The sequence below is a fragment of the Ctenopharyngodon idella genome, chromosome 10 (assembly GCF_019924925.1).
Source record: "Ctenopharyngodon idella isolate HZGC_01 chromosome 10, HZGC01, whole genome shotgun sequence".
Taxonomy (NCBI): Eukaryota; Metazoa; Chordata; class Actinopteri; order Cypriniformes; family Xenocyprididae; genus Ctenopharyngodon; species Ctenopharyngodon idella.
In genome coordinates, this window is record NC_067229.1 from 174,155 (window position 1) to 197,890 (window position 23,736).

The 23,736-nt window shown below is 38.2% G+C and overlaps 1 protein-coding gene and 1 long non-coding RNA gene across 6 annotated transcripts in view; one reads left to right on the forward strand and one right to left on the reverse strand.

The window, feature by feature from the left end:
* The window catches only part of LOC127521373 (uncharacterized), a 144,425-nt gene that overhangs the window by 119,667 nt on the left and 1,022 nt on the right, over nucleotides 1-23,736 (reverse strand). For 2 of the 5 annotated variants that reach the window (XR_007932333.1, XR_007932338.1), the window contains exons 1-2: nucleotides 6,724-7,054; nucleotides 4,720-4,759 (exon numbers count right to left, since the gene is read on the reverse strand). This is a non-coding gene — a long non-coding RNA (uncharacterized LOC127521373). Of the gene's footprint in view, nucleotides 1-4,719; nucleotides 4,760-5,601; nucleotides 5,656-6,723; nucleotides 7,055-22,759; nucleotides 23,003-23,103; nucleotides 23,178-23,736 lie in introns of those variants that run through there. The other 3 variants (XR_007932334.1, XR_007932336.1, XR_007932339.1) reach the window with 3 other exon arrangements.
* On the forward strand, nucleotides 10,515-23,113 carry LOC127521332 (myosin heavy chain, fast skeletal muscle-like). The gene is made up of 40 exons (XM_051910533.1): nucleotides 10,515-10,535; nucleotides 10,702-10,914; nucleotides 11,050-11,193; nucleotides 11,267-11,423; nucleotides 11,671-11,698; nucleotides 12,440-12,554; nucleotides 12,633-12,725; nucleotides 12,824-12,887; nucleotides 12,993-13,091; nucleotides 13,175-13,278; nucleotides 13,773-13,911; nucleotides 13,999-14,117; nucleotides 14,222-14,371; nucleotides 14,446-14,616; nucleotides 14,719-15,025; nucleotides 15,165-15,235; nucleotides 15,315-15,402; nucleotides 15,486-15,603; nucleotides 15,714-15,837; nucleotides 15,929-16,065; nucleotides 16,154-16,409; nucleotides 16,488-16,730; nucleotides 16,815-16,991; nucleotides 17,089-17,234; nucleotides 17,313-17,403; nucleotides 17,706-18,095; nucleotides 18,352-18,478; nucleotides 18,629-18,747; nucleotides 18,847-19,043; nucleotides 19,138-19,321; nucleotides 19,401-19,566; nucleotides 19,667-19,791; nucleotides 19,917-20,225; nucleotides 20,339-20,542; nucleotides 20,636-20,761; nucleotides 20,905-21,075; nucleotides 21,165-21,269; nucleotides 21,354-21,449; nucleotides 21,562-21,693; nucleotides 22,993-23,113. Exons 2-40 carry the CDS (start codon nucleotides 10,714-10,716, stop codon nucleotides 23,011-23,013), a joined length of 5,814 nt encoding a protein of 1,937 aa, XP_051766493.1. The 5' UTR covers nucleotides 10,515-10,535; nucleotides 10,702-10,713; the 3' UTR covers nucleotides 23,014-23,113.

Consider the following 23,736-nt stretch of genomic DNA (forward strand, 5'->3'; position numbering starts at 1 on the left):
AACCCGAGAAAGCAGGGTAAGTCAAGCCTGTTTCTGAAAGAGACATAATTTATACTCAGAGTCAGTTACTATGGTAACTTACTCTGTGAACCTAACCTGGTTGGGAGCAGGTTTTCTTCGATTAACCCAGAGTTTCTTTCGGTCTCCTCCCCCTTTTTAAAGTGTAAGAGATGTTTAAATACTTTTGTATTTTTGTCTAATTTCAAATGCAAATATCTAAAAATTCTTAAATCAAAATGCATTTTCTATTTATGAAAATTATATAAGATATTTTGAGGAAAGGCAGGAAAGTCACTTTAATAAATTTTATTGCACAACCTAATTAGAATTTCACAACATTCATTATTCTTAAGCCAGAAACATATAAAATGAATTTATACCCATAAACGATTAAAAGGTCCACAAATAGCCTATTATCATTCGAGTCCCATTTATCATTCGAATTTCGTGATAAAAGTAGCATAATTTAAAAAGTGAGACTTTATCAAAAATAACAAAACACCAAACCTAAGCCTTGACAGACTGTCTGTCCTAATTCCATTTTTGTGCATATTTGATTGATATCCGATCAGATTTTTTGATCTCTTTTCCAGAACATTAGACTCAGTTGCTCCTTTGCACTTAACTCCCTCGGGTCGGCGGTCACGCCGGTGATACCACCTCGGTTTTTTTCTTACCAGTGTGAAAGAGACTCAAAATACTCCGTCAATGTTGCACATATAATTAAGAGTTATACACCATTAAAATTTGTGGAATATCTTCTTTTATTTGTGTACACTCAGAGTAAAAACAAAATGATGTGCTTTTTGCAAAATAAAGAAAACTAACATGATGCGTGATCTCTCGTCTCCCTCTGAACGAAGTTTAATCTGATGGTTCTCAGAAAATGAACTGTAACTTAGTGAATACTAATGACACAAAAATGAGACTTATGTCTAAAAAAACGTTGAAATGTCAGGTTTTAAATCATGTAAGTCAAATCGAAAACAAATATTCTGTGTTTATGTAATCTGTATGAAAAGAGACACATGTCAGACGCCCGTGATTCAGCTCATTATCCGCTAATGCGGCCACGCCCACGGAGGGAGCGCTATTCAGACGCAAATTCTGAGGCAATACATGTATACATCATCTCAATCGTGTATTTATTGTCTTGAAAAGTGTTTATCTGGATGTTAAAGCCATGGTTAGCGATCTCTGGAAGACATGCCGTTAGTTCCTGAATGTCCTGTTCTTCTTTAGAGTAATTTGTGGATTAAAGGTGTACAGAGCGCCCTCCGGCTGCCAGTATGAATTGAAAACAGTATCCAGCGCTCACAGTGATGACAATAAATACTGAATAAATATTACTCCTCTGTATAGAAACTTGACAAACATATGAGAATCCATCAATATTTCTCCAAATGTGGATGCTTTTAAGCTAAAAGACTATATGAAATGCCATAGAGGTAACATGAATGTTCAGACGCTTTGCATCACAGAAATACATTATATTTTAAAGTATATAATAGAATACCATTATTTTAAATTGTAATAATATTTCACAGTATTGCTGTTTTTTCTGTATGTTTGATATACACCATGATGAGCTTGAGACATGATCACAGAGGGTTTTTTCACAGCCTACCTGACTGAAAGGCCTCATTAATATGCAGCTCATTAGAGGTTCTTTATGTGATTCTTTTGTCTTCTCAGGTGTAAATCACCCATTATTCATGATGATTCACACCTCCACGCATACTGTGTTTCTTGACAAAAAGTGTCTTACAAAAACTAAATCAATATATTGTTATAAATGAACGAGTATGCAGGATAATTTTTACATCATTTTGAAGCAAAAACTCTAGTCTACAACCTCCAATACCCAGAAGTCTTGTGAACACAGATTTAATATATATTTTTTGGCTTTATTTCAGTGACTTAAGTTTTTGTTTTTTCAATAACCACGCATAAACGTTATTCCTTCAAAAACACAAACATGTACATACATGTTCCTCACATATTATGGTAGCCTAGTTTGTGCTGAATACAGTGTAATAACACTTTTTCCATTAATATGTTTATGAACAACTGAAAAAAGCACAAATGTCAGGGCATGTCAAAACTTCTCCAGGGCCCCGAAAATCCTCAGACCACAGAGGGTTAAAGAAGATTAAGGAAAATAGTCATGGTATATGCCATGGTACAATGAGCCCTTAAGAGAGCAGCCAGAAAAATGGAGCGCAGCTGGAAGAAAACAAAACTAGAGGTTTTTCACATTTCGTGGAGAGAGAGAATGATTGAGTACAAAAAGGCCTTAAAAATGGCTAGATCTGCTTATTTTTCAAATCTCTTAGAAGAAAATAAACACAATCCTAGTATTTTTTGATACAGTGGCTAAATTAACGAGAAATAAAGCTTCAACTTCTAATGTTTTCAAACAGCACAGCAGTAATGACTTTATGAACTTCTTTACTTGCAAGATTGACAATATTAGAGAGAAAATTATAACCATGCAACCGTCTACTACAGTATCGCGTCAGACAGTGCATTGTAGTGTCCCTGAGGAAAAATTCAATTCATTTACTGCTTTAGGAGAGGAAGAATCGTCTAAACTTGTTAAATCATCGAAATCAACAACATGTATGTTAGACCCTATACCGACTAAGCTATTGAAAGAGATGCTTCCAGAGGTCATAGATCCTCTTCTTAATATCGTTAATTCATCTTTATCACTAGGATACGTACCGAAAACTTTTAAGCTGGCTATTATTAAACCTCTTATTAAAAAAAAACACAACTTGATCCTAGAGAATTAGTCAATTACAGGCCGATCTCGAATCTACCTTTTCTGTCAAAAATACTACAAAAGGCAGTATCATCACAACTACAGTCAAACCAAAATTTATTCAGATACCTTGAACATTTTATTCATTATTACAGTTTATTCACTATAGTTAAAAAAATGGTAATAAAATATGACAAGATATCAGAGTTAAACTGTGTCAGAAAAAATATATCTTAATTATGTCAGATAACACTTCAGCAAAACATGGTCAGGTCAAAGTGTCTGAATAATTTTTGGTTCCAAATTTTTATCAGTTTTACTGGTAGTAAAAATTTTGGGGTATAATATGTCACAGTTTACTTTATTTTGCTATCCTCACTTACATAAATGAACTATGGTGTCCTGCACCCACTAGTAAATATATATCTAAAATATCAAAAATGTCTGAATAATTTTTGGTTTGACTGTATGTTCCTTTTTAGAAAGAAATAGTATCTGTGAGGATTTCCAGTCAGGATTTAGACCGTACCATAGTACTGAGACTGCTCTCATTAGAGTTACAAATGATTTGCTCTTATCATCAGATCGTGGTTGTATCTCTCTATTAGTGTTACTGGATCTTAGTGCTGCATTTGACACTATCGACCACAACATTCTTTTAAATAGACTCGAAAATTACGATGGCATTAGTGGAATTGCATTGTCATGGTTCAAATCATACTTATCTGACCGTTATCAGTTTGTAGTAGTAAACGAAGAAATGTCATATCGATCACAATTTCAGTATGGAGTACCGCAAGGCTCAGTACTAGGACCGTTGCTTTTTACTCTGTACATGCTACCCTTGGGAGATATCATTAGGAAGCAGGGCATCAGTTTTCACTGTTACGCTGATGACACTCAGCTCTATATTTCTTCACGCCCTGACGAAACTTACCAATTCACAAAATTAACGGAATGCATGGCTGACTGCTCTGATCGAATTTTGCGTGGTTTGTGACTTTCTCACACCACTTAAAATGTATCGTCAGACGTTGTTATATGAAACATGCTGAAAGTCGCTGCAGAAACAAGCTTGTGTTGTTGCAAAGTGCTGGACCAGGAGGAGGACATGTATTAAGACAGGCAGAGACGACTGCACAGAATAAAGCCGCTCATACCAGAAACCTACGTTTCTGCCGCTGCCTCATAAGATGCAGCAGTCCAGCGCGGCACCTACTAGTGATGCACGCACTGGGTTATATCCGCGGACACTTTTGAGATTCAAAAACACCCAATTCAATGATGGAGCATGTCACAAATGTATCTGCATTGCAAATTTACTCCGAAATATTCTCATATACTTAAATTTAACTTTGACAGAGCTGGCTGCGTGTTTGGCAAACTGACCATGTTTGTTCAAAAATAATTTGGCAAGTTTTATCATGCAACTGAAAAAGCAAAAACTAAAAGATTAAGATTCTGATGCATCAAATAACACAATGTTTTTACCCACCCCTAATGTAAAATACACCTTGTTTCTGAATTATGAAGTAATTTAATTTATTTTCTCAGGTCTGTTTGAACAGACATACTAGAGTCATTGCCAACATTATTTGAGCTGTTTTAGAGGTGCACTCAGTAATTTGTTCTCATTAAAACATTTTGCAGAAAAAAATAAAAAAATAAAAAATATATGTACTTTTGAGAAGTCTGTTTGAAGTGATGTACGCTCATATGAGACAGAAAATCTAGTCATAACAGTAGTGCAATTATAACAGTTTTGTTTTACATGGGATTGTTATTGAACACTTTTGCTCAAAGAACAATTAATCATCATGGCTGAAAATAACTTTTTTTTTTATCTGTAAAGTCCAAGACGACTGACGTATTAGCTTTTAGCTGCACTAAAAGAATGTGTGTAGATGTGTGTAAGTGTATATTTATTCTGAAGATGTGTTGGAAACACTTACAGTATGGTTGTATGGAAGGACAGCATTCATCAGCAATGTTCTGTTAGCGGGAGGAGCAAAGAAAATAAATCAGAAAATAGAAACACTTCACATTAAGGTCCCATTATCAACATTAGTTAATACATTAGCTATCATGAATCAGCAATCAGAAAAATATACATTTATACAGTCTTTATTAATCTTAATATGCACAGAACTGTCAATTGCATGTTCATGTTAGTTCACAGTGCATTAACTCATGTTAACAGATGTGAAAAAAAAATTGTTCATTTTGAAATTAATAAAGATTAATTCATGCTGTAACAGTATTGTTCAATGTTATTTCATGTTAAATAATGTAGTTAGCCGATTTTAATAGAATGTTACTGAAAAAAAAAAAACATTTCCCACAAAATAAATGTAAATTATTAGATTATTATTTCTAATTCAAATGAGAGAACTCCATTTCACAATAAACAGGTTATTGCCAAATATATATTCTAACAGCACTCAAATGTATTATAATGCTCCAGTTGGCATCCCAAAAATATCACATGATAAATGCCTAGTCTAACTGTAAAACTTAAGTTTAATCTAAATACTATTACAAATTCAGAATGACTAACAGATGCCCAAATCACAAGACCCATCTGTCCTCAAAGACAAATAATTAATCCTAAAAATACTACAGATACATTCTCATCACATGTATTAGAAACTCTGTAAACAAACTGTAGAATCAATATTGTTGAGACTGAACCACGTTACTTATCAGTTTAAAGATTTAACTCTTGCTTGTGAATTTTACTAAGGAGAGCAAGAAAGCATCCAAAGAGCCAGAGAATGTCTGTATTATCGATTACAAATGCAAATAATACAATTTTTTTTTTAAAGAAATGTTACCTGGCCAGTTCAGCTGTGTCCCACTACCGTATGTCAACAACAGGAAAGCCAAACAATGAATCAATGCAAGAACAGCACACCTGCAAACCGACTGCTGAATAAAAGCACCTGAATTAATAAAGATAAATGCTAATGTAAAGTCTTCCATTACACTGACCAAACCAATGAATGACCAATAATTAAAGATTAAATTAATCAATAGCTTCTTACAATATTCTTATAAATATAAAAGTGTCCAGGACGGAGTTGATTAAAGCGAATGACCATTTGATATCAAACCTTTCAACTTGACACCACAATAACACTTGTGGCCTTTGCTGACAAATGGCAAAGCCCTGATGGCATAGCTGACCGACCAGCTATATTTGTGTGAAGTCCTAATATGACCACCCTTAGGGAAAGATGCCTTTTTATTGAGCACATGTCCCCTTCTCAGGTGTCGACGCCTTAGAATTTATTCCACAGCCTCCTGCCATCTTTTCAAAGGAATTAGGAAAGCATGTTGGACACATTGCATTGTCCTTGCAAGGCAAAGCAAAAGAACATGAGCAGGATCCAAGGTCAGGCACACCCAATGCCACACCATCCTGAAGAGCTCTGTAGAAATCAGGGCCGCTTTCATGATGCATTCATGCATTCGTTACAGCTCAGAAGCATCACACAAGACTTGCTGATCATGGATTTAGTCATCCAATCATCACCAATTTACTTCAATTTTGCAAAATGGGATTTACTACTAACTGACTATACCACACACTGATCCTACTCTCGCTTAGAACAAAACTGACCAATATTTAAATCTCTTAATTGCCTTGAATGCTCAGACATATGAGTCACTGCGGCACAACAACTACGGTAAATACAATATATCTAAACCTAAATCTGGAGAATCGGTCATGTCACATTGCTCTATATGGTCAGTTCGCCCAGCTCTAAAATTTGCTCTATGGTAAAATACTAAGGCATTATAGATATAACAGTATTAAATTATGTGTAGTGTGAAAAGAGCTATACAAACTAATTTGACTTTGAGTGACTGTAATATGACTACGACTCTTGAGATCAACAGCATTTAAAGGGTTAGTTCACTCAAAAATGAAATTTCTGTCATTAAGTACTCACCCTCATGTTGTCCCAAACCCATAAGACCTTCGTTTGTCCTCAGAACACAAATTAAGATATTTTTTATGAAATCCGAGGGTATCTGATCCACATATAGGCAGCAATGACACTGCATCTTTTGAGGATCAGAAGGGTATTAAAAGACATCGATAAAACAGTCATATGACTGCAGTGGTTAATGTTATGAAGCGACGAGAATACTTTTTGTGCGCAAAACCAAAACAAAAATAACTACTTTATTCAACGAATTCGTCTGCCCCGATACTTTATTTGCGTTGCAGAGCTTTTTTTTTTTGTTTGTTTGTTTACGTCCGAATGCGGGCTCAGTATTCACCGGCTCTGGTCACGTGAGCAGCACGAGGCATTCGTGTGATGCTGACGCAAGATCCAGCCAATACTGAGCCTGAGTTCAGACATAAACACCATAAAAATGTGCTATTACAAACCAATTTGTTACTTCTTTCATAGGTTGCTATTGAGAATTAACAGAATGACATGTTGATGTTTTATTGAAAATAATAAAGTTTGAAGTTATCATTATGGTGATCAGTGTTTGCTTTAGTTCAGCTCTTGGCCACTGACTTTCTAACATTAGTTTTTCTCTGGCTGCTGTAACTGTGTGTTTATAAAACACATTCGTTATGGCAAGAAAAGCCAAGAGAAAATGGATCAGGTGATATCAGCTATGTATTGATGATGACAAACATCATGTAGTGGCCTGATTCACTGATCTCATATAGAGTCTAATCTTTGATTATATGAGGAATGCTTAATAAATTTTTACATTATTTATAATAATAGCTCTGTGACACTACAGAATGAGAACCAGCAGTGACAATCTGATAATCTGAAGGACTTTAAAAACACATTGTGTACAAAAAAGTTTTAAACTACTGTATCATTTAGACAAAAAAAAAAAAAAAAAAAAAAAAATCACCATATGAATCTCAACAACAGTGACAATCAACAAAATATTCAGATACAATTCTGGACATCACAAAACGAGCTACTAAAAAAAAAAAAAAAATCACAACAAAAACAACAGTTTACTGATGTTCTTGTGACTTATTAGTAGCTTGTTTTGTGATATAAAATAAAAGTAGACCAGAGATAAGACTATATGAGTTCAGTGAATCAGGCCACTACATGATGATAGTACATAACCAATAACACCTGATCCATTTTCTCTTGGCTTTTCTTGCCATAACGAATGTGTTTTATAAACACACAGTAAAAACTAATGTTAAAAAGTCAAGGGTCAGGAGGCCAAATACAGCAAACACTAATCACCATAATGGTGACATCACACAAAACTATTATTTTCAATAAATCATCAACATCTAAACCTCTGTAAATTCTCAATAAGAACTTCTGTAGATGTATGACAGAAACAAAGTCAAACTGGTTAGTAATAACTGAAGCTGGTAATGCTGTTTGTGGACTCTGCTGAGATTTAATGTCTTTTTTTATCTTCAGCTGATTTCATCTAAGGCTGTGGCTGGACATCTGTTGTAGTCCTTGTGTTTCTGCTCATCTCTTCTCTTTTTTTCTGTTCTTGTTCCTCTAAATTGACATTCCCAGAATTCCCTGTGTGACTTCACATTTTGTTATTTCATTTAAATAATTGTTTCATAGTTTTTGTTTTTAGTTATGTACATTTGGGGTTTATGTTACATGTAATGTTTAATGTTTATTGCATTATTTTAGTCATGTGTCAACATGATTGTGTTTTGTATTTGTGTGTATGACACTGTGCACCTTCTTTATAGTAATATGTCCCTCAGCTTGTGGAAAACTAACTGTGGTGAACTTTGAATCATCATGTTTATATGATTTGAGGTCAAACATGGATACGAAAAACCTTTTTGTATAGTTTCTAGGAATGCTCTAAATGATTGGCCACTTATCCGAAAATGTTGTCAATTACCTCCTTTGATTCTATACGTGGTCTCTCAGCTTGCTGATCACATAAACCGATCACATTTTTATGACGCAAAAGACACAAGCTTGTTCACACCAGCTGTGAGAGCTGTGGCAAAAATGAAAAGTCAGCAGCGGCTGGTGTGTATACAATAACGCAGTGAAAATTGTGTATGGTTCAAACTACTTTATTAAAAAAAACCCAGAATTTTTCCACTTCTTTCCCTAACATGGGAGTGTGTTCTCCTTATTAGAGCTTCAGGTGAAGGGTTGCCAGTAGTAGAGATGCACTGGTCTACCAACCATCAATCAGAACCGGCCAGTTCCGTTTTTTTGTCTCGGACTTGCACACAAAATGCATTGCAATCATTTCCCAAAATGTAATTTGTGTGGACGTTAACAGAGGCCAGAGATGGGACACGCTGAAGATGGACACAAAGAGAAGAGCAGAGAAAATACTGTACCGGGAAGAGCAAGCTCACTGTTGCGATGCTCAGAATATTGGAAGACAATTCTACACATTAAATTGGGGTGGGGGCTTATATGAATGCATTTCTGAAGGAACTGACTTACTTCACAAAAGTTTCAATGACATTTTCTTTTAACTTACCTCCGTATGATGCCTATTAAAGCAGTGTTTATATAAGTGCAGCGCTGGTGCTGCTTTGTTTACAGAGGTAACCAAGGAAACTCTACACTGCAAAAATGCTTTTCTTATTTAGTATTTTGTCTTGTTTCCAGTCTAAATATCTAAGAACTGTTTTTTTTTTTTTTTTTTGAAGGTTGGGTCCTCAGGGTTTCTTATATGTATAGAGGGGGGGGCTTCATAGACAAAAGGTTGGAAACCACTGATTCAGAATATGACCTGAAAAAAAAAAAAAACTTACACTTACAAAGTTATGAATGATGAAATTGACTATACCGCGTTTTTCTGCCAGATCTCGTCCATCCTTCAGCATAAGTGTCACTATATGCACAAGTTCACAGAATGACAACTGTTGTGCCCAAATTTGCTGATTTGTCACATGAAAAGCTTCCCAGGCTTCTTGGAACAGTATCCCAGTGACATTTAAGAGCTTCTCCATGGCTAAAATGGGTTCTACTGTAGTGCCAAGGCACTTGAAGAAGATTATGCTATACATAAGACCCAAACAATGTCTGAACTCCAGTAACCGATACCCTTCACATAACAAACTTTTCTTAAGGTTAAGGCACTTGATCACAAGTGACACCTATAAATACATCAAGTGTAATTTTTAATCACAGTATTGGTGGCTTATTTTCAAATATTTGTTTAATTCATCTAGTGTCAATTCACCTCATCTTACTGAAGGGTTCACTGCCATTATCTGAACTCATTCTCTGTTCTTCTAACACAATGTTTCCTTTAAACAAAACTAAAACGAATTAAGACTGGACAGTTAATTACATCAAAGTGATAATATATTTGGCTGGTGTCATGATATTGATGAACGTGACAATCAGTTACAAAAAATCATGTTGAAACTGAGCTAAAAATACATGACCAAATACGGTGAGTACGTTTTGCTGAGTGAACAGTATACTGTCTATATAAGAAGCTGCTTCAGGCTCCTTTAAGGACTGACTGGAACTCAAAGGTGGGTGAGTTGTTCATCATGCTCTCCTTTTACTATTAACCTTATATCACATAATTGTGTTCTGCAGTTTAGAGATTAAATGTCTAACCCTGATACATGGTAATCAGTTTTAAGAGTTTAGAGTGTGGCTATGCACTGTACATTCAACATGCTTTTGACACCAATCTGACTGAATTAGTCCAGTTAGCAGTGGCACAAATTCAAACTCAAGTTTTTTTGCCTTTCTCTTAGCATCTCCTACCTCAGACACATTCTCTCTGGACAGGACAGCAGGTATTATGATTGTGATTAATAATATTATATAGAGACATGGAGAAGCATCATTGCCCTCCACATTCATAGGAATAAATACGTTTTACTCCACTTGCATTTGTTTAATATTTAGAAGTAATTAAAGTATAAATCCCTTTGCACATTCTCTCCTCATCACTTTTCAAAGTAAACCGCAATCATGGGAGATGGTGAAATGGAGTGTTTCGGCCCAGCGGCCATTTACCTCCGGAAGCCGGAAAGAGAGAGGATAGAGGCTCAGAACACCCCCTTTGATGCCAAAACGGCATTCTTTGTGACAGTGCCGGATGAGATGTACCTGAAGGGTGTTCTTGTTAGTAGAGAAGGTGGCAAAGCTACTGTCAAAACACTGTGTGGGAAAGTAAGTAGAATTAGAAAATGTGGTGATCTTCTTTAAAACAGTTTTACATGATGCTGTGGACTGTAAAACTACTTGCCAGGTAAAACAAATATTTTGTTTGTAGTAAATGTCTCATCCATGTTGAAAACTTTATAGACGATCACGGTAAAAGAAGATGAAATCTTCCCCATGAATCCTCCTAAGTTTGACAAAATTGAGGACATGGCCATGATGACCCACCTCAATGAGCCTACTGTGCTGTATAACCTCAAAGAGCGTTACGCAGCATGGATGATCTACGTAAGTCTAAGCAAATCATCTTATTCCGGGGATGGGGTGACAGCATTGTTATACTGGACTATCTCCGTTTCAGACCTACTCTGGCTTGTTCTGCGTCACTGTCAATCCCTACAAGTGGCTCCCAGTGTACGATTCAGTCGTTGTGGCTGGATACAGAGGTAAAAAGAGGGTTGAAGCCCCGCCTCACATCTTCTCCATCTCTGACAACGCCTACCAGTTCATGCTCACTGGTAAGTGTGGATATAAATTTTCAGTCTGTTTTGCAATCCAGTAAACTTGTGCTAAACTTGAGCCTACTTATATTTTACTTAATACACCTACAATTTCTTTATTTAATGGACTATTTTTACATAATGGATCTCTCATGAGTAATTTATGTAGTGGTGTACATTTTGTTACATATATGATATATACAAAAAAACTGAAAATACAATCTGTTTAGTGGTTTCACTTAAAATAACACTAAATGTGTTTCAGACAGGGAGAATCAGTCTATCCTGATTACGTAAGTAGGCTATGATAATTATTAATTATTGTACAAGAATCATCATGTAAATGCTAACACTGTTTAAGCTATTGAGAGAAAGCAGTTTAACACCTGGCTTTTCTGCTGGAGAACGCGGGTAACATGGTCATGTAAATGCATAATGGTCATTCTTATTGGCATGTGACGGGAAAGACAGGATAACTAAAGTAACAGAAAGGTGTGAGGAAAAGCCACTTACTGACAGTGCTGCATGCATATGAGGTTAAAGGGGGTCACACACCAGACGAGAAGCGCAGCACGCAACCTCTTTAAAATTCAAACACATATTTTCTATAAGTGTACACACACCGGCAGCGCCATTCGGTGGCGCCCAGCTACAACTTATGATGCTGTTCAAAATCCTGCCACGCCACAGAGCACCATTACAGTACAGTACAACCATAACATAGCACAGACATTGTCTTAATTTCATAATGTCCTTAAACATAACAATATTGCTGACCATAAACTGATAAGAGAATGTGCGTGTCTGGTGTGTGATACCTCGAGTTGTCGTAGACGCAAAGATATGCTTCTCGTCCAGTGTGCGACTCGTCCATGATGCATGTACATGCAGGTTTCACGCCTTAAGTTGTTTTCTGGTGCGCATGTAGTGTCTGAAATTTATGGATTTTAAAGAAGCACTTACATAAAAGCCAACATATCACATTTACAATATTCTGAAATTCGTTCTTTTCCATCTTTAACATGTCCACTCAGTGGAGAATCTGGTGCAGGAAAGACTGTCAACACCAAACGGGTCATCCAGTATTTTGCGACAATCGCTGTGGCTGGCGGCGGAAAGAAGGCAGAACCTGTCCCTGGCAAAATGCAGGTGACTAACCATCAAATACCATTCAAAGAGCAGTGAAAGAATTATTCTGCATGATGGAATTACTTATCTACTCACCAGGGGTCGCTAGAGGATCAAATCATTGCAGCCAACCCTCTACTGGAGGCTTATGGAAATGCCAAGACTGTGAGGAATGACAACTCCTCTCGTTTTGTAAGTTGCTGTGGCCAGATGAAATTAATTGTAAAAATTCAGTTAACATTCCAAAGCTGGGATATTCTAAACTTTTCTAAGTATTTCAATCTTCATAGGGTAAATTCATCAGGATTCACTTTGGGACCACTGGAAAACTGGCCTCAGCTGATATTGAGACTTGTGAGTCAACAGTGTTTTAAGCCAAACATTTTATTTGGAGGCCAAAATGTGGGTTAATCGATTGCAGTCAATGACTTTTTTCTCCATTTTTGTCTTTTTTGGAAGATCTGCTGGAAAAGTCAAGAGTTACATTCCAGCTGTCTGCTGAGAGGAGCTACCACATCTTCTACCAGCTCATGACCGGACACAAGCCAGAGCTGCTCGGTGAGAAATCTACAGTCTTGTGCGTTTCATTTATTTCCATGTTTGAGAACACTGTTAACATAATGCACATCAATTCTTTACAGAGGCCCTGCTCATCACCACCAACCCTTACGACTATCCAATGATCAGCCAGGGTGAAATCACTGTCAAGAGTATCAATGATGTGGAGGAGTTCATTGCCACAGATGTATGTGTAGTCGTCAAGTCAAGTCACCTTTATTTATAAAGCGCTTTTTAAAATGTAGATAACAGGAAAATTATGCAACAAAGTTTTGTTTTGGCTGTACACCAGCTCTAGAAGAAAATGGTGTCATTGTCCAGCTTAAGTAAGTTCAGTGTTGATTCATTTCCGTCATTAGTGATAAATGAACTAAATTAATCTATACAGCAGCTCTGGAGAAAACAGTGATGTCATCGTCCAGCTCAGTTCAGTTCGCATACAATAGTGTCAATGCAGGCAGATCAGTAATATTGTTGAATATTAAGTGTCCCCAACTAAGCAAGCCAGAGGCGACAGCGGCAAGAACCCAAACTCCATAGTAGTATTTTCAGATTCTATAAAATATACTTGAGCAAACAAACATCAGAAAAACACCAGCATAAACTGAAAGACATACAATATAAAATACCCTTCTCTTGGACTCAAATAATGTGTGATTCACTTTGTCATTGTATAAACAGACTGCCATTGACATTCTGGGCTTCAGTGCTGATGAGAAAATCAGCATCTACAAGCTGACAGGTGCTGTGATGCATCATGGGAGCATGAAGTTCAAACAGAAGCAGAGAGAGGAGCAGGCCGAACCTGATGGCACTGAGGGTAAGACGTACTTTTAGCACATATTAACAGGTGAACATTCACTTCATTAGCAATAATAATGCATAAAACTTCTCTGTTCTTCCTCAGTGGCTGATAAAATCGCCTACCTCATGGGCCTCAACTCCGCTGACATGCTGAAAGCTCTGTGTTACCCCAGAGTGAAGGTCGGAAATGAGATGGTGACCAAAGGCCAGACAGTACCACAGGTGCTCACTTATCTACTCTACTCAATAGATGAATAAAGCTAGAAATGTCTCATAGATATTCATAGTGTAATAATATGATCTACACTGACCTTTGAATGTCTCAGGTGAACAACGCAGTCTCTGCGCTCTCCAAGTCTGTCTATGAGAAAATGTTCTTGTGGATGGTTGTCCGTATCAATGAGATGTTGGACACAAAGCAGCCTAGACAGTTCTTCATTGGTGTGCTGGACATCGCTGGATTTGAGATCTTTGATGTAAGCATCAGTTATTAATTGAAACATAAAAGATAACAGTCAGTGGTAAACACTTTCTTCTGTTTAATTATCAGTTCAACAGCTTGGAGCAGCTTTGCATCAACTTCACAAATGAGAAACTGCAACAGTTCTTCAACCACCACATGTTTGTTCTGGAGCAAGAGGAGTACAAGAAAGAAGGCATTGAATGGGAGTTCATTGACTTTGGTATGGACTTGGCTGCCTGCATTGAGCTCATTGAGAAGGTAAGAGGGCATTCAACAAATGATGAATGACCATTAAATACTATAAATATAAATGACTATCCATATTGTGCCTGTACTTGAACATGAATACTTCTTCAACAGCCCATGGGCATCTTCTCCATCCTTGAAGAGGAGTGCATGTTCCCCAAAGCTACTGACACAAGCTTCAAAAACAAGTTGCATGATCAGCATCTGGGCAAAACTGCAGCTTTCCAGAAGCCCAAGCCTGCCAAAGGTAAAGCAGAGGCCCACTTCTCTCTGGTGCACTACGCCGGCACTGTGGACTACAACATTAATGGCTGGTTGGATAAGAACAAGGATCCACTGAACGACTCTGTTGTGCAACTCTACCAAAAGTCATCGCTCAAAGTGCTGGCCTTCCTGTATGCCGCTCATGCAGGTTCTGAAGGTAAGACATTTATTTGCAATTCCTCATTTCCTCTGTGTTATGATGTAATTAGACATGATCTAATAGGGATTTATTGAAAGGATTAATGAAAAGCAACACAGGGGAAAAAAAAAAAAATTATTTTGTTGACATAAAACAGCTGAGGGAGGCGGTGGAAAGAAAGGCAAGAAGAAGGGAGGTTCCTTCCAGACTGTCTCTGCACTTTTTAGGGTAAATCAGATTCTCTTTCAATGAAGAATGTGAACTTTTACACCATTAAAGATTAGACTAATGACAAACTTTTCCACAGGAGAACTTGGGTAAGCTGATGACTAACCTGAGGAGCACTCACCCTCACTTTGTGCGCTGCTTGATTCCTAATGAGTCCAAGACTCCAGGTAAACTTAATCCCTGAAGACTCAAATGAATCACAGTTAACAGTTAAAATGCATCTGGAATCAAAAGAACATCTTTATTGCAGGTCTGATGGAGAACTTCCTGGTTATCCACCAGCTCAGGTGTAATGGTGTGCTGGAGGGCATCAGAATCTGCAGGAAGGGTTTCCCCAGCAGAATCCTCTATGGTGACTTCAAGCAGAGGTAAAGACACCTTTTTGCAACCACCAAATTAGAGATGATGCACCACCTAATCTTCATCATCTTATGAATATTTTTCACGAGAACATGACTCTCCCCTGAATGTCCTCTAGATACAAAGTATTAAATGCTAGCGTCATCCCTGAGGGACAGTTCATTGACAACAAAAAAGCTTCAGAGAAACTCTTGGGCTCTATTGATGTTGACCACACCCAATACAAGTTTGGGCACACCAAGGTGAGCTGCACAACAAATGGCTAACCTCAAATCTACAATAAAAACAATGGCTTCCATAATATACCAGTAACATCACTATATGTTCTTGCAGGTGTTCTTTAAAGCTGGTTTGTTGGGTACTCTTGAGGAGATGAGAGATGAGAAACTAGCAGAACTGGTTACCATGACTCAAGCTCTTTGTCGTGGCTTCCTCATGAGGACAGAGTTTGTGAAAATGATGGAGAGGAGGTGAGTGAAATAGGCATTATTTCAATTACAATTAAATGAATAAAATTGAATATTTTTGTCAAACTTAATCAGAAACACCCTTTGACAGAGAGTCAATTTATTCCATCCAATACAACATCCGCTCATTCATGAATGTGAAACATTGGCCATGGATGAAGCTCTACTTCAAGATCAAGCCTCTTCTGAAGAGTGCAGAGACTGAGAAAGAAATGGCAGCCATGAAGGAGAACTATGAGAAAATGAAGGAGGATCTAGCAAAGGCATTAGCTAAAAAGAAAGAGCTCGAGGAGAAAATGGTGTCACTTCTTCAGGAGAAAAATGACCTTCAACTGCAAGTAGCAGCTGTGAGTATTTCAGCTCTTACTGAGTCAAAATGAAACCTGTAGCAGCCAAAAGTCATTAATTACATCCATCTCAAACAGGAAACTGAAAACCTCTCTGATGCTGAGGAGAGATGTGAAGGTCTCATCAAAAGCAAGATCCAGCTAGAGGGAAAACTCAAAGAGACAACCGAGAGACTGGAGGATGAGGAGGAAATCAATGCTGAACTCACTGCCAAGAAGAGGAAACTGGAGGACGAATGCTCTGAACTGAAGAAAGACATTGATGACCTAGAGCTCACCTTGGCCAAAGTGGAGAAGGAGAAACATGCAACAGAAAATAAGGTCAATCATCTTTTCATATGTTCTTCACACTGCTGATAGTTCAGGACCTTGAGAGTGAAACCAGTGAACAATGTTTCGATTTAGGTTAAAAACCTGACGGAGGAGATGGCCTCTCAGGATGAGAGCATTGCCAAACTGACCAAAGAGAAGAAAGCCCTCCAAGAGGCACACCAGCAGACTCTTGATGACCTGCAGGCAGAGGAAGACAAAGTCAACACTCTGACTAAATCTAAGACAAAGCTTGAGCAGCAAGTGGATGATGTAAGATGTTTGGCATGAAACTAAGAGCATGAATCAATAGGAGATTAATTTTGTGTCTCTAAACCAGCATTAAATGCTCTGGTTTCTGTAACAATAGCTTGAGGGCTCACTGGAGCAAGAGAAGAAGCTCCGTATGGACCTTGAAAGAGCCAAGAGGAAGCTTGAGGGTGATCTGAAACTGGCCCAGGAGTCCATAATGGACCTGGAGAATGATAAACAGCAATCAGATGAGAAGATCAAAAAGTAAGCGGAAGTTAATATTCACACAATTACACAAAATGAGTATTTTAGACATTTTACAAAACAATACTTTAAATACAGGAAGGACTTTGAGATTAGTCAGTTTCTCAGCAAGATTGAGGATGAACAATCTTTGGGAGCACAGCTTCAGAAGAAGATCAAAGAACTTCAGGTAACACTGACCATAATATTTTCTTTGTGACGCTGTTAAGTAGATGTACAGTCAAACCAAAAATTATTCAGACACTTTGACATGACCATGTTTTGCTTAAGTGTTATCTGACATAAATTAAGATTAATTTTTTCTGACATAGTTTAACTCAGAGATCTTGTCATATTTTATTACAATTTTTTAAAACTGTATTAATGAATGAAATGTTCAAGGTGTCTGAATAAATTTTGGTTTGACTGTATATCTGGGAAAACCCACATTACCAATATCACTGGGTAGTTTATATTTCGTTCTTTACTTAGGCCCGTATTGAGGAGCTGGAAGAGGAAATTGAGGCAGAACGAGCTGCTCGTGCTAAAGTGGAGAAGCAGAGAGCTGATCTCTCCAGGGAACTTGAAGAGATCAGCGAGAGGCTTGAGGAAGCTGGTGGTGCCACTGCTGCCCAGATTGAGATGAACAAGAAGCGTGAAGCTGAATTCCAGAAGTTGCGTCGTGATCTGGAAGAGTCCACCTTGCAGCATGAAGCTACGGCCGCAGCTCTCCGAAAGAAGCAGGCAGACAGTGTGGCTGAGCTCGGAGAACAGATCGACAACCTCCAGCGAGTCAAGCAGAAGCTGGAGAAGGAGAAGAGTGAATACAAGATGGAGATTGATGACTTGACAAGTAACATGGAGGCTGTAGCTAAATCAAAGGTATACTATTGGGAAAACTTCAAGTAAAGATTTATTTTTTGTTTTACAAAACTACACTAGTCAAAATTTGAAGTGGATCAAAACCTTTCAAAGTTGTCCTAAAACCTTCTTCTTAGGACAACTTTGATGAACTTTTTTGATCCACTTCAAATGTTGACTACTGTACTTTAACCTTAACAGCTTGAAATATAAATAAATGCCAAAAGAACAAAGCACAAAGAGGTAAAAGAAAATTTAATTTTTTTTTTTAATGTAGGCAAACCTTGAAAAGATGTGTCGTACATTAGAAGACCAAGCAAGTGAGCTAAAAACCAAAAATGATGAGTTTGTACGCCAACTTAATGACTTAAATGCACAGAAGGCAAGGCTGCAAACTGAAAATGGTATGTAAATAAACAATATGCCATGCACACATTGAATATACTCTGCACACAGTTGTAGAAATGTGCAAAAACCTGCAATGCAAGAACCCAATACTGACATCATACAACTCTTGTGAACACTTTCATAAATTACACATTGTCTTATACTAGGGGAATATGGCCGTCAATTGGAGGAGAAAGAAGCTCTTGTTTCTCAATTGACAAGAGGCAAACAAGCTTACACTCAGCAGATTGAGGAACTCAAAAGACATATTGAAGAAGAGGTTAAGGTGTGTAACTACAAAAATGCTACAATTTTCTGTTACCAAATACTGTGAATAACTATGAACATAGCTGTGTACAATAAAAGGAAACATTTTGACCTCAAGGCCAAGAACGCTCTGGCCCATGCGGTTCAGTCTGCTCGCCATGACTGTGATTTGCTCAGAGAGCAGTATGAGGAAGAGCAGGAGGCCAAAGCTGAACTCCAGCGTGGAATGTCTAAGGCCAACAGTGAGGTAGCTCAGTGGAGAACAAAATATGAGACTGATGCCATCCAACGCACTGAGGAGCTTGAGGAATCCAAGTAAATACATCAATGGAAAAAGTCTTCAGTATCCTACATCCTACAATATGATAAATCTTAGGAAAATTTCATAATTTCATACTACTTTCCTCAGGAAAAAGCTGGCCCAGCGTCTGCAGGATGCTGAAGAATCCATTGAGGCGGTGAACTCCAAGTGTGCCTCTCTGGAAAAGACCAAACAGAGACTGCAGGGTGAAGTAGAGGATCTCATGATTGATGTGGAGAGGGCAAATGCATTGGCAGCCAACCTTGACAAGAAGCAGAGAAACTTTGACAAGGTAAGAAATACATGGATAACCTGTAAACCTAAATGTTGAAACGAGGACTTACCAATGACTACATTTCTTTCATTTTCAGGTGTTAGCAGATTGGAAACAGAAGTATGAGGAAAGTCAGGCTGAACTAGAAGGTGCTCAGAAAGAAGCTCGTTCTCTCAGCACTGAGCTTTTCAAAATGAAGAACTCCTATGAGGAAGCTCTTGACCACCTGGAGACCCTGAAGAGGGAGAACAAAAATCTGCAACGTAATGCAACTTTTATTTATACACCAAGGACTAAAAAAAAAAAAAAAAAGGGATGCATTTAAACAAATTTTTACAAATCTGCTTTTTAAACACTTTTTAGAGGAGATTTCTGACCTCACTGAGCAGCTTGGAGAGACTGGAAAGACGATTCATGAACTGGAAAAGGCAAAGAAGACCGTGGAGGCTGAGAAATCAGAGATCCAGACTGCACTTGAAGAAGCTGAAGTATTGTTACTTAAAACTGTCAAATCAATAAACCATGAAAAAAAAAAAATACTATTCTAACATGGTGAACATTACACCATTTTTTCTACTAGGTTGATATAATTCTTACTTTAACTATCCATCAGGGCACCCTGGAGCATGAAGAGTCCAAGATTCTTCGTGTGCAGCTGGAGCTGAACCAGGTGAAGAGTGAGATTGACAGGAAGCTTGCGGAGAAGGATGAGGAGATGGAACAGATCAAGAGGAACAGCCAAAGAGTCATCGATTCCATGCAGAGCACTCTGGACGCTGAGGTCAGGAGCAGAAACGATGCCCTGAGAGTCAAAAAGAAGATGGAGGGAGATCTGAATGAGATGGAGATCCAGCTGAGTCATGCCAACCGCCAGGCTGCTGAGGCCCAGAAACAGCTCAGGAATGTCCAAGGTCAACTCAAGGTATCTTTCTGTAGAATGTGGAATTGCAATAAATATTAAATGTTTGACAATATGAATATCATACATGAATTACCCAAAACAAGAGAACTAACAAAGAAAGAATGTTACCACAGGATGCCCAGCTGCACCTTGATGACGCTCTCAGAGGACAGGAGGACATGAAGGAGCAGGTGGCCATGGTGGAGCGCAGGAATAACCTGATGCAAGCAGAGATTGAGGAGCTGAGAGCTGCACTGGAGCAAACAGAGAGAGGCCGCAAAGTGGCGGAGCAGGAGCTGGTTGATGCCAGCGAGCGTGTGGGACTGCTGCACTCACAAGTACAAACAATTACTAAATACCAGGAACAAATTCAGCATACATGAAAAACTTTTATATAAATGTACAATAAACTAACTGCTTACATCCCACAGAATACAAGTCTTATTAACACCAAGAAGAAGCTCGAGGCTGATCTGGTCCAGGTTCAAGGTGAGGTGGATGATTCAGTCCAGGAGGCCAGAAATGCAGAGGAGAAGGCCAAGAAGGCCATCACTGATGTGAGTGTTTACATTCTGCTTCTCTATTCTAATTTAAACAGTTATTTGCATTGTTTATAGGTGCATGTGTTTATAAATGGAACAGTCATGAAAGGTATTTCTATCTATACTGGTTAGTTCATTTTAATTGGCTAATATTTCAGGCTGCCATGATGGCTGAGGAGCTGAAGAAGGAGCAGGACACCAGTGCTCACCTGGAGAGGATGAAGAAGAACCTGGAGGTGACTGTCAAAGACCTGCAGCACCGTCTGGATGAGGCTGAAAGTCTGGCCATGAAGGGTGGAAAGAAACAGCTCCAGAAACTGGAGTCCAGGGTAAATTTGAATGTTTAAGAACAAAACACATTCTCAGATGTACTGGTCATGGCAGAGATTTGACAGGTGAAACAATAACTCTACTGAAGGTGCGTGAGTTGGAGTCTGAAGTTGAAGCTGAGCAGAGACGTGGTGCAGACGCTGTGAAAGGAGTGCGCAAATATGAGAGGAGGGTGAAGGAGCTCACCTACCAGGTAAAACTACCCAGAAATTAGAAATTCACCACCTTTTACAATATACATTTTAACTAAGACCACGTCCAATATTTACACCCAAAGACTGAGGAAGACAAGAAGAACGTGATCCGACTGCAGGATCTGGTAGACAAGCTGCAGCTGAAAGTGAAGGCCTACAAGCGCCAGGCTGAAGAATCTGTAAGTCTAATATCAAATGTCTTGAGCGTGAAGTTTTAGTACTGACAAAAGCGTCCAGTGCCATGAATGCACTGCTATGAAATGGGTTGGATATCTTGTGTAATCGTAACAGGAGGAGCAGGCCAACACTCACCTGTCCAGGTACAGGAAGGTGCAGCATGAGCTGGAGGAGGCTCAGGAGCGCGCTGACATCGCCGAGTCCCAGGTCAACAAGCTGAGGGCCAAGAGCCGTGAAGCTGGAAAGGTAACAGTCAAACCTATACTACCATTATAACAGTATTGGGGAGTACAACAGCTACAAAGAGCAAAGTTGTAATAGAAGTCCGCTCCCTATGCGCTCTACATAGCGCTTCATGGACATTGAATAGATACAGCAGCTGTTTCTGCTACGCTACCGGTGTATGGCGGTTTTTGAAAAATACATATCAGACTCGAAATTGAAACCGGCATACCATATGAACAGGTATACTTAAAGCCGACTTTAAGTACTCTGATACCACAGCAAAAAACTACTAGCCTAACTAATAAAGTTAAAACATTATTAAAAGGCAAGTGAACAATCAGTAAAAAATAAGAACAAATACACGAATTACAAGCATAGATATGTATAATATAGCCTAACAAAGATACAAATAAAGTGAGGTCTAACTGTAGTATTCATTAATAATTAAATGTAAAAATAACACTGTTCACTGTGTAAATTGAATATAGATTCATCTTTGTTAAAGCTGTGTTTTGTAGTTTGATTAACATTAATGACAAATAGTCAACAGAAGGTATTTATAGGCCACTGTCACTTGAAGACCGAATGCACAGATCCAAAATAATATACATCCTTCTCTTGTTCTCGTTCTTTTGAGACGTAACCGACTGTTCACGAGAACACTTGCCGAGACTGGTATTTTGAACAAATTTTGTGTGTATGTGTCCATCCAAGTGCAAGGAGGCGTGAAAGAGGAATCGATTCAGAGATTGTGCGCTATCTGAAACGTGCCTCTGGTGTGTGTGTGTGTGTGTGTGTGCTGTGCAGCCGTGTGCTGGAAAGAATTCAAATCTATTGAATGTGTAAACTAGCACGACAACAGACGTGCAAATTATAAACTTTCAGTCTATGGCGGTTAAACTTTAAATTACTCTGCGAATCAAGTGCGTGCCGAACTGTGGGTCCTGGTCTGTACGGACCACAGATCAACAACGATCCGTTTATCCCCTACTAATGACAATAAAGCTGAATTGAACAAAATGTTTTAAGCAAGTCACGTCAGTCAAGATCAAGAGCATTGTGGATGTAAACAGAAGTTTGAGCTCACCTTTCCATCCATCCGTGTAAAATGTGTGAGTGAAAGCGTCTGTCCATGCAGCTTCAGTGACTAAAATAACTCAATTCAGCAAACAGATCATGATTATCTGGTTAGAGATGGATCTAAACGTTGCAGGAAGGCTGATGTGCAGGAGCTCTGCATGAAACTCACGCATAAACTGATTTCTCAAAGAGCCCGGTGAGGCCCTTGCCATAACGACTCTGATATGTTCTTATTTTCAGAGCAAAGAAGCTGCAGAATGAAGGACAACATTCAGACACAGGAGCAAGTCTTCATATAATATGAATTTCTTGTGAAATGTCAGTATGCATTAAGTAACAATAAAGGTAAACCTGCAATCTTCGTGCTGTTGTGTTCTTATCAATCACTCCAATACAGCGTTGCACCATACAGGGACGAGAAGCGTCTGCAACAAAACAGGCAAACCATAATAAAACAGACGAATAAGGGTATTAAGTCCTTTAGAATATTTATCTATCTTTCATACTGTACATTATGTGATGCCTAATTTCACTTAATAGTATCAGCCATTGACCAGTTATAAACCATAACTCAAATAATTATTGTATCGCTGCATATTTGAATATACCTGCAGATGCAAATATTATACGAGTCTTTTAGTTATTAACGATCCCAATAAGAGTAAAAGCATCTATGGAAAACAGTCTCTAGTTCCCCAAGTACACTAAAAGAGCAGCACACTAGCTGTCATGCATCGCCCTTCACAACAACACACACTCAAACTGTTCATTCACTCAATTACTAATGCCTAGTCTTGAAAAAGCGGATTTTAAGCTATTATTCTGACATGTTACAACGACCACTGTTCATTTCGTTTACCAAAAACATACAGCAATGAACATGGCAATACAACAAATCTTTTCCAAGTTAACTGAAAACCTATAATCATTAGATTTCAATCAAAGGATAATATGATAACCAAACTTACATTTCTAGTCATCATT

Coding starts and splice junctions, on each gene's coding strand:
- LOC127521332 (XM_051910533.1), top strand. CDS start 10,714: ATGGGAGATGGTGAAATGGAGTGTTTCGGCCCAGCGGCCATTTACCTC. Junction 13,912..13,998: donor CGAACCTGATGGCACTGAGG/GTAAGACGTACT, acceptor GTTCTTCCTCAG/TGGCTGATAAAATCGCCTAC. Junction 21,270..21,353: donor TGAAGGAGCTCACCTACCAG/GTAAAACTACCC, acceptor TTACACCCAAAG/ACTGAGGAAGACAAGAAGAA.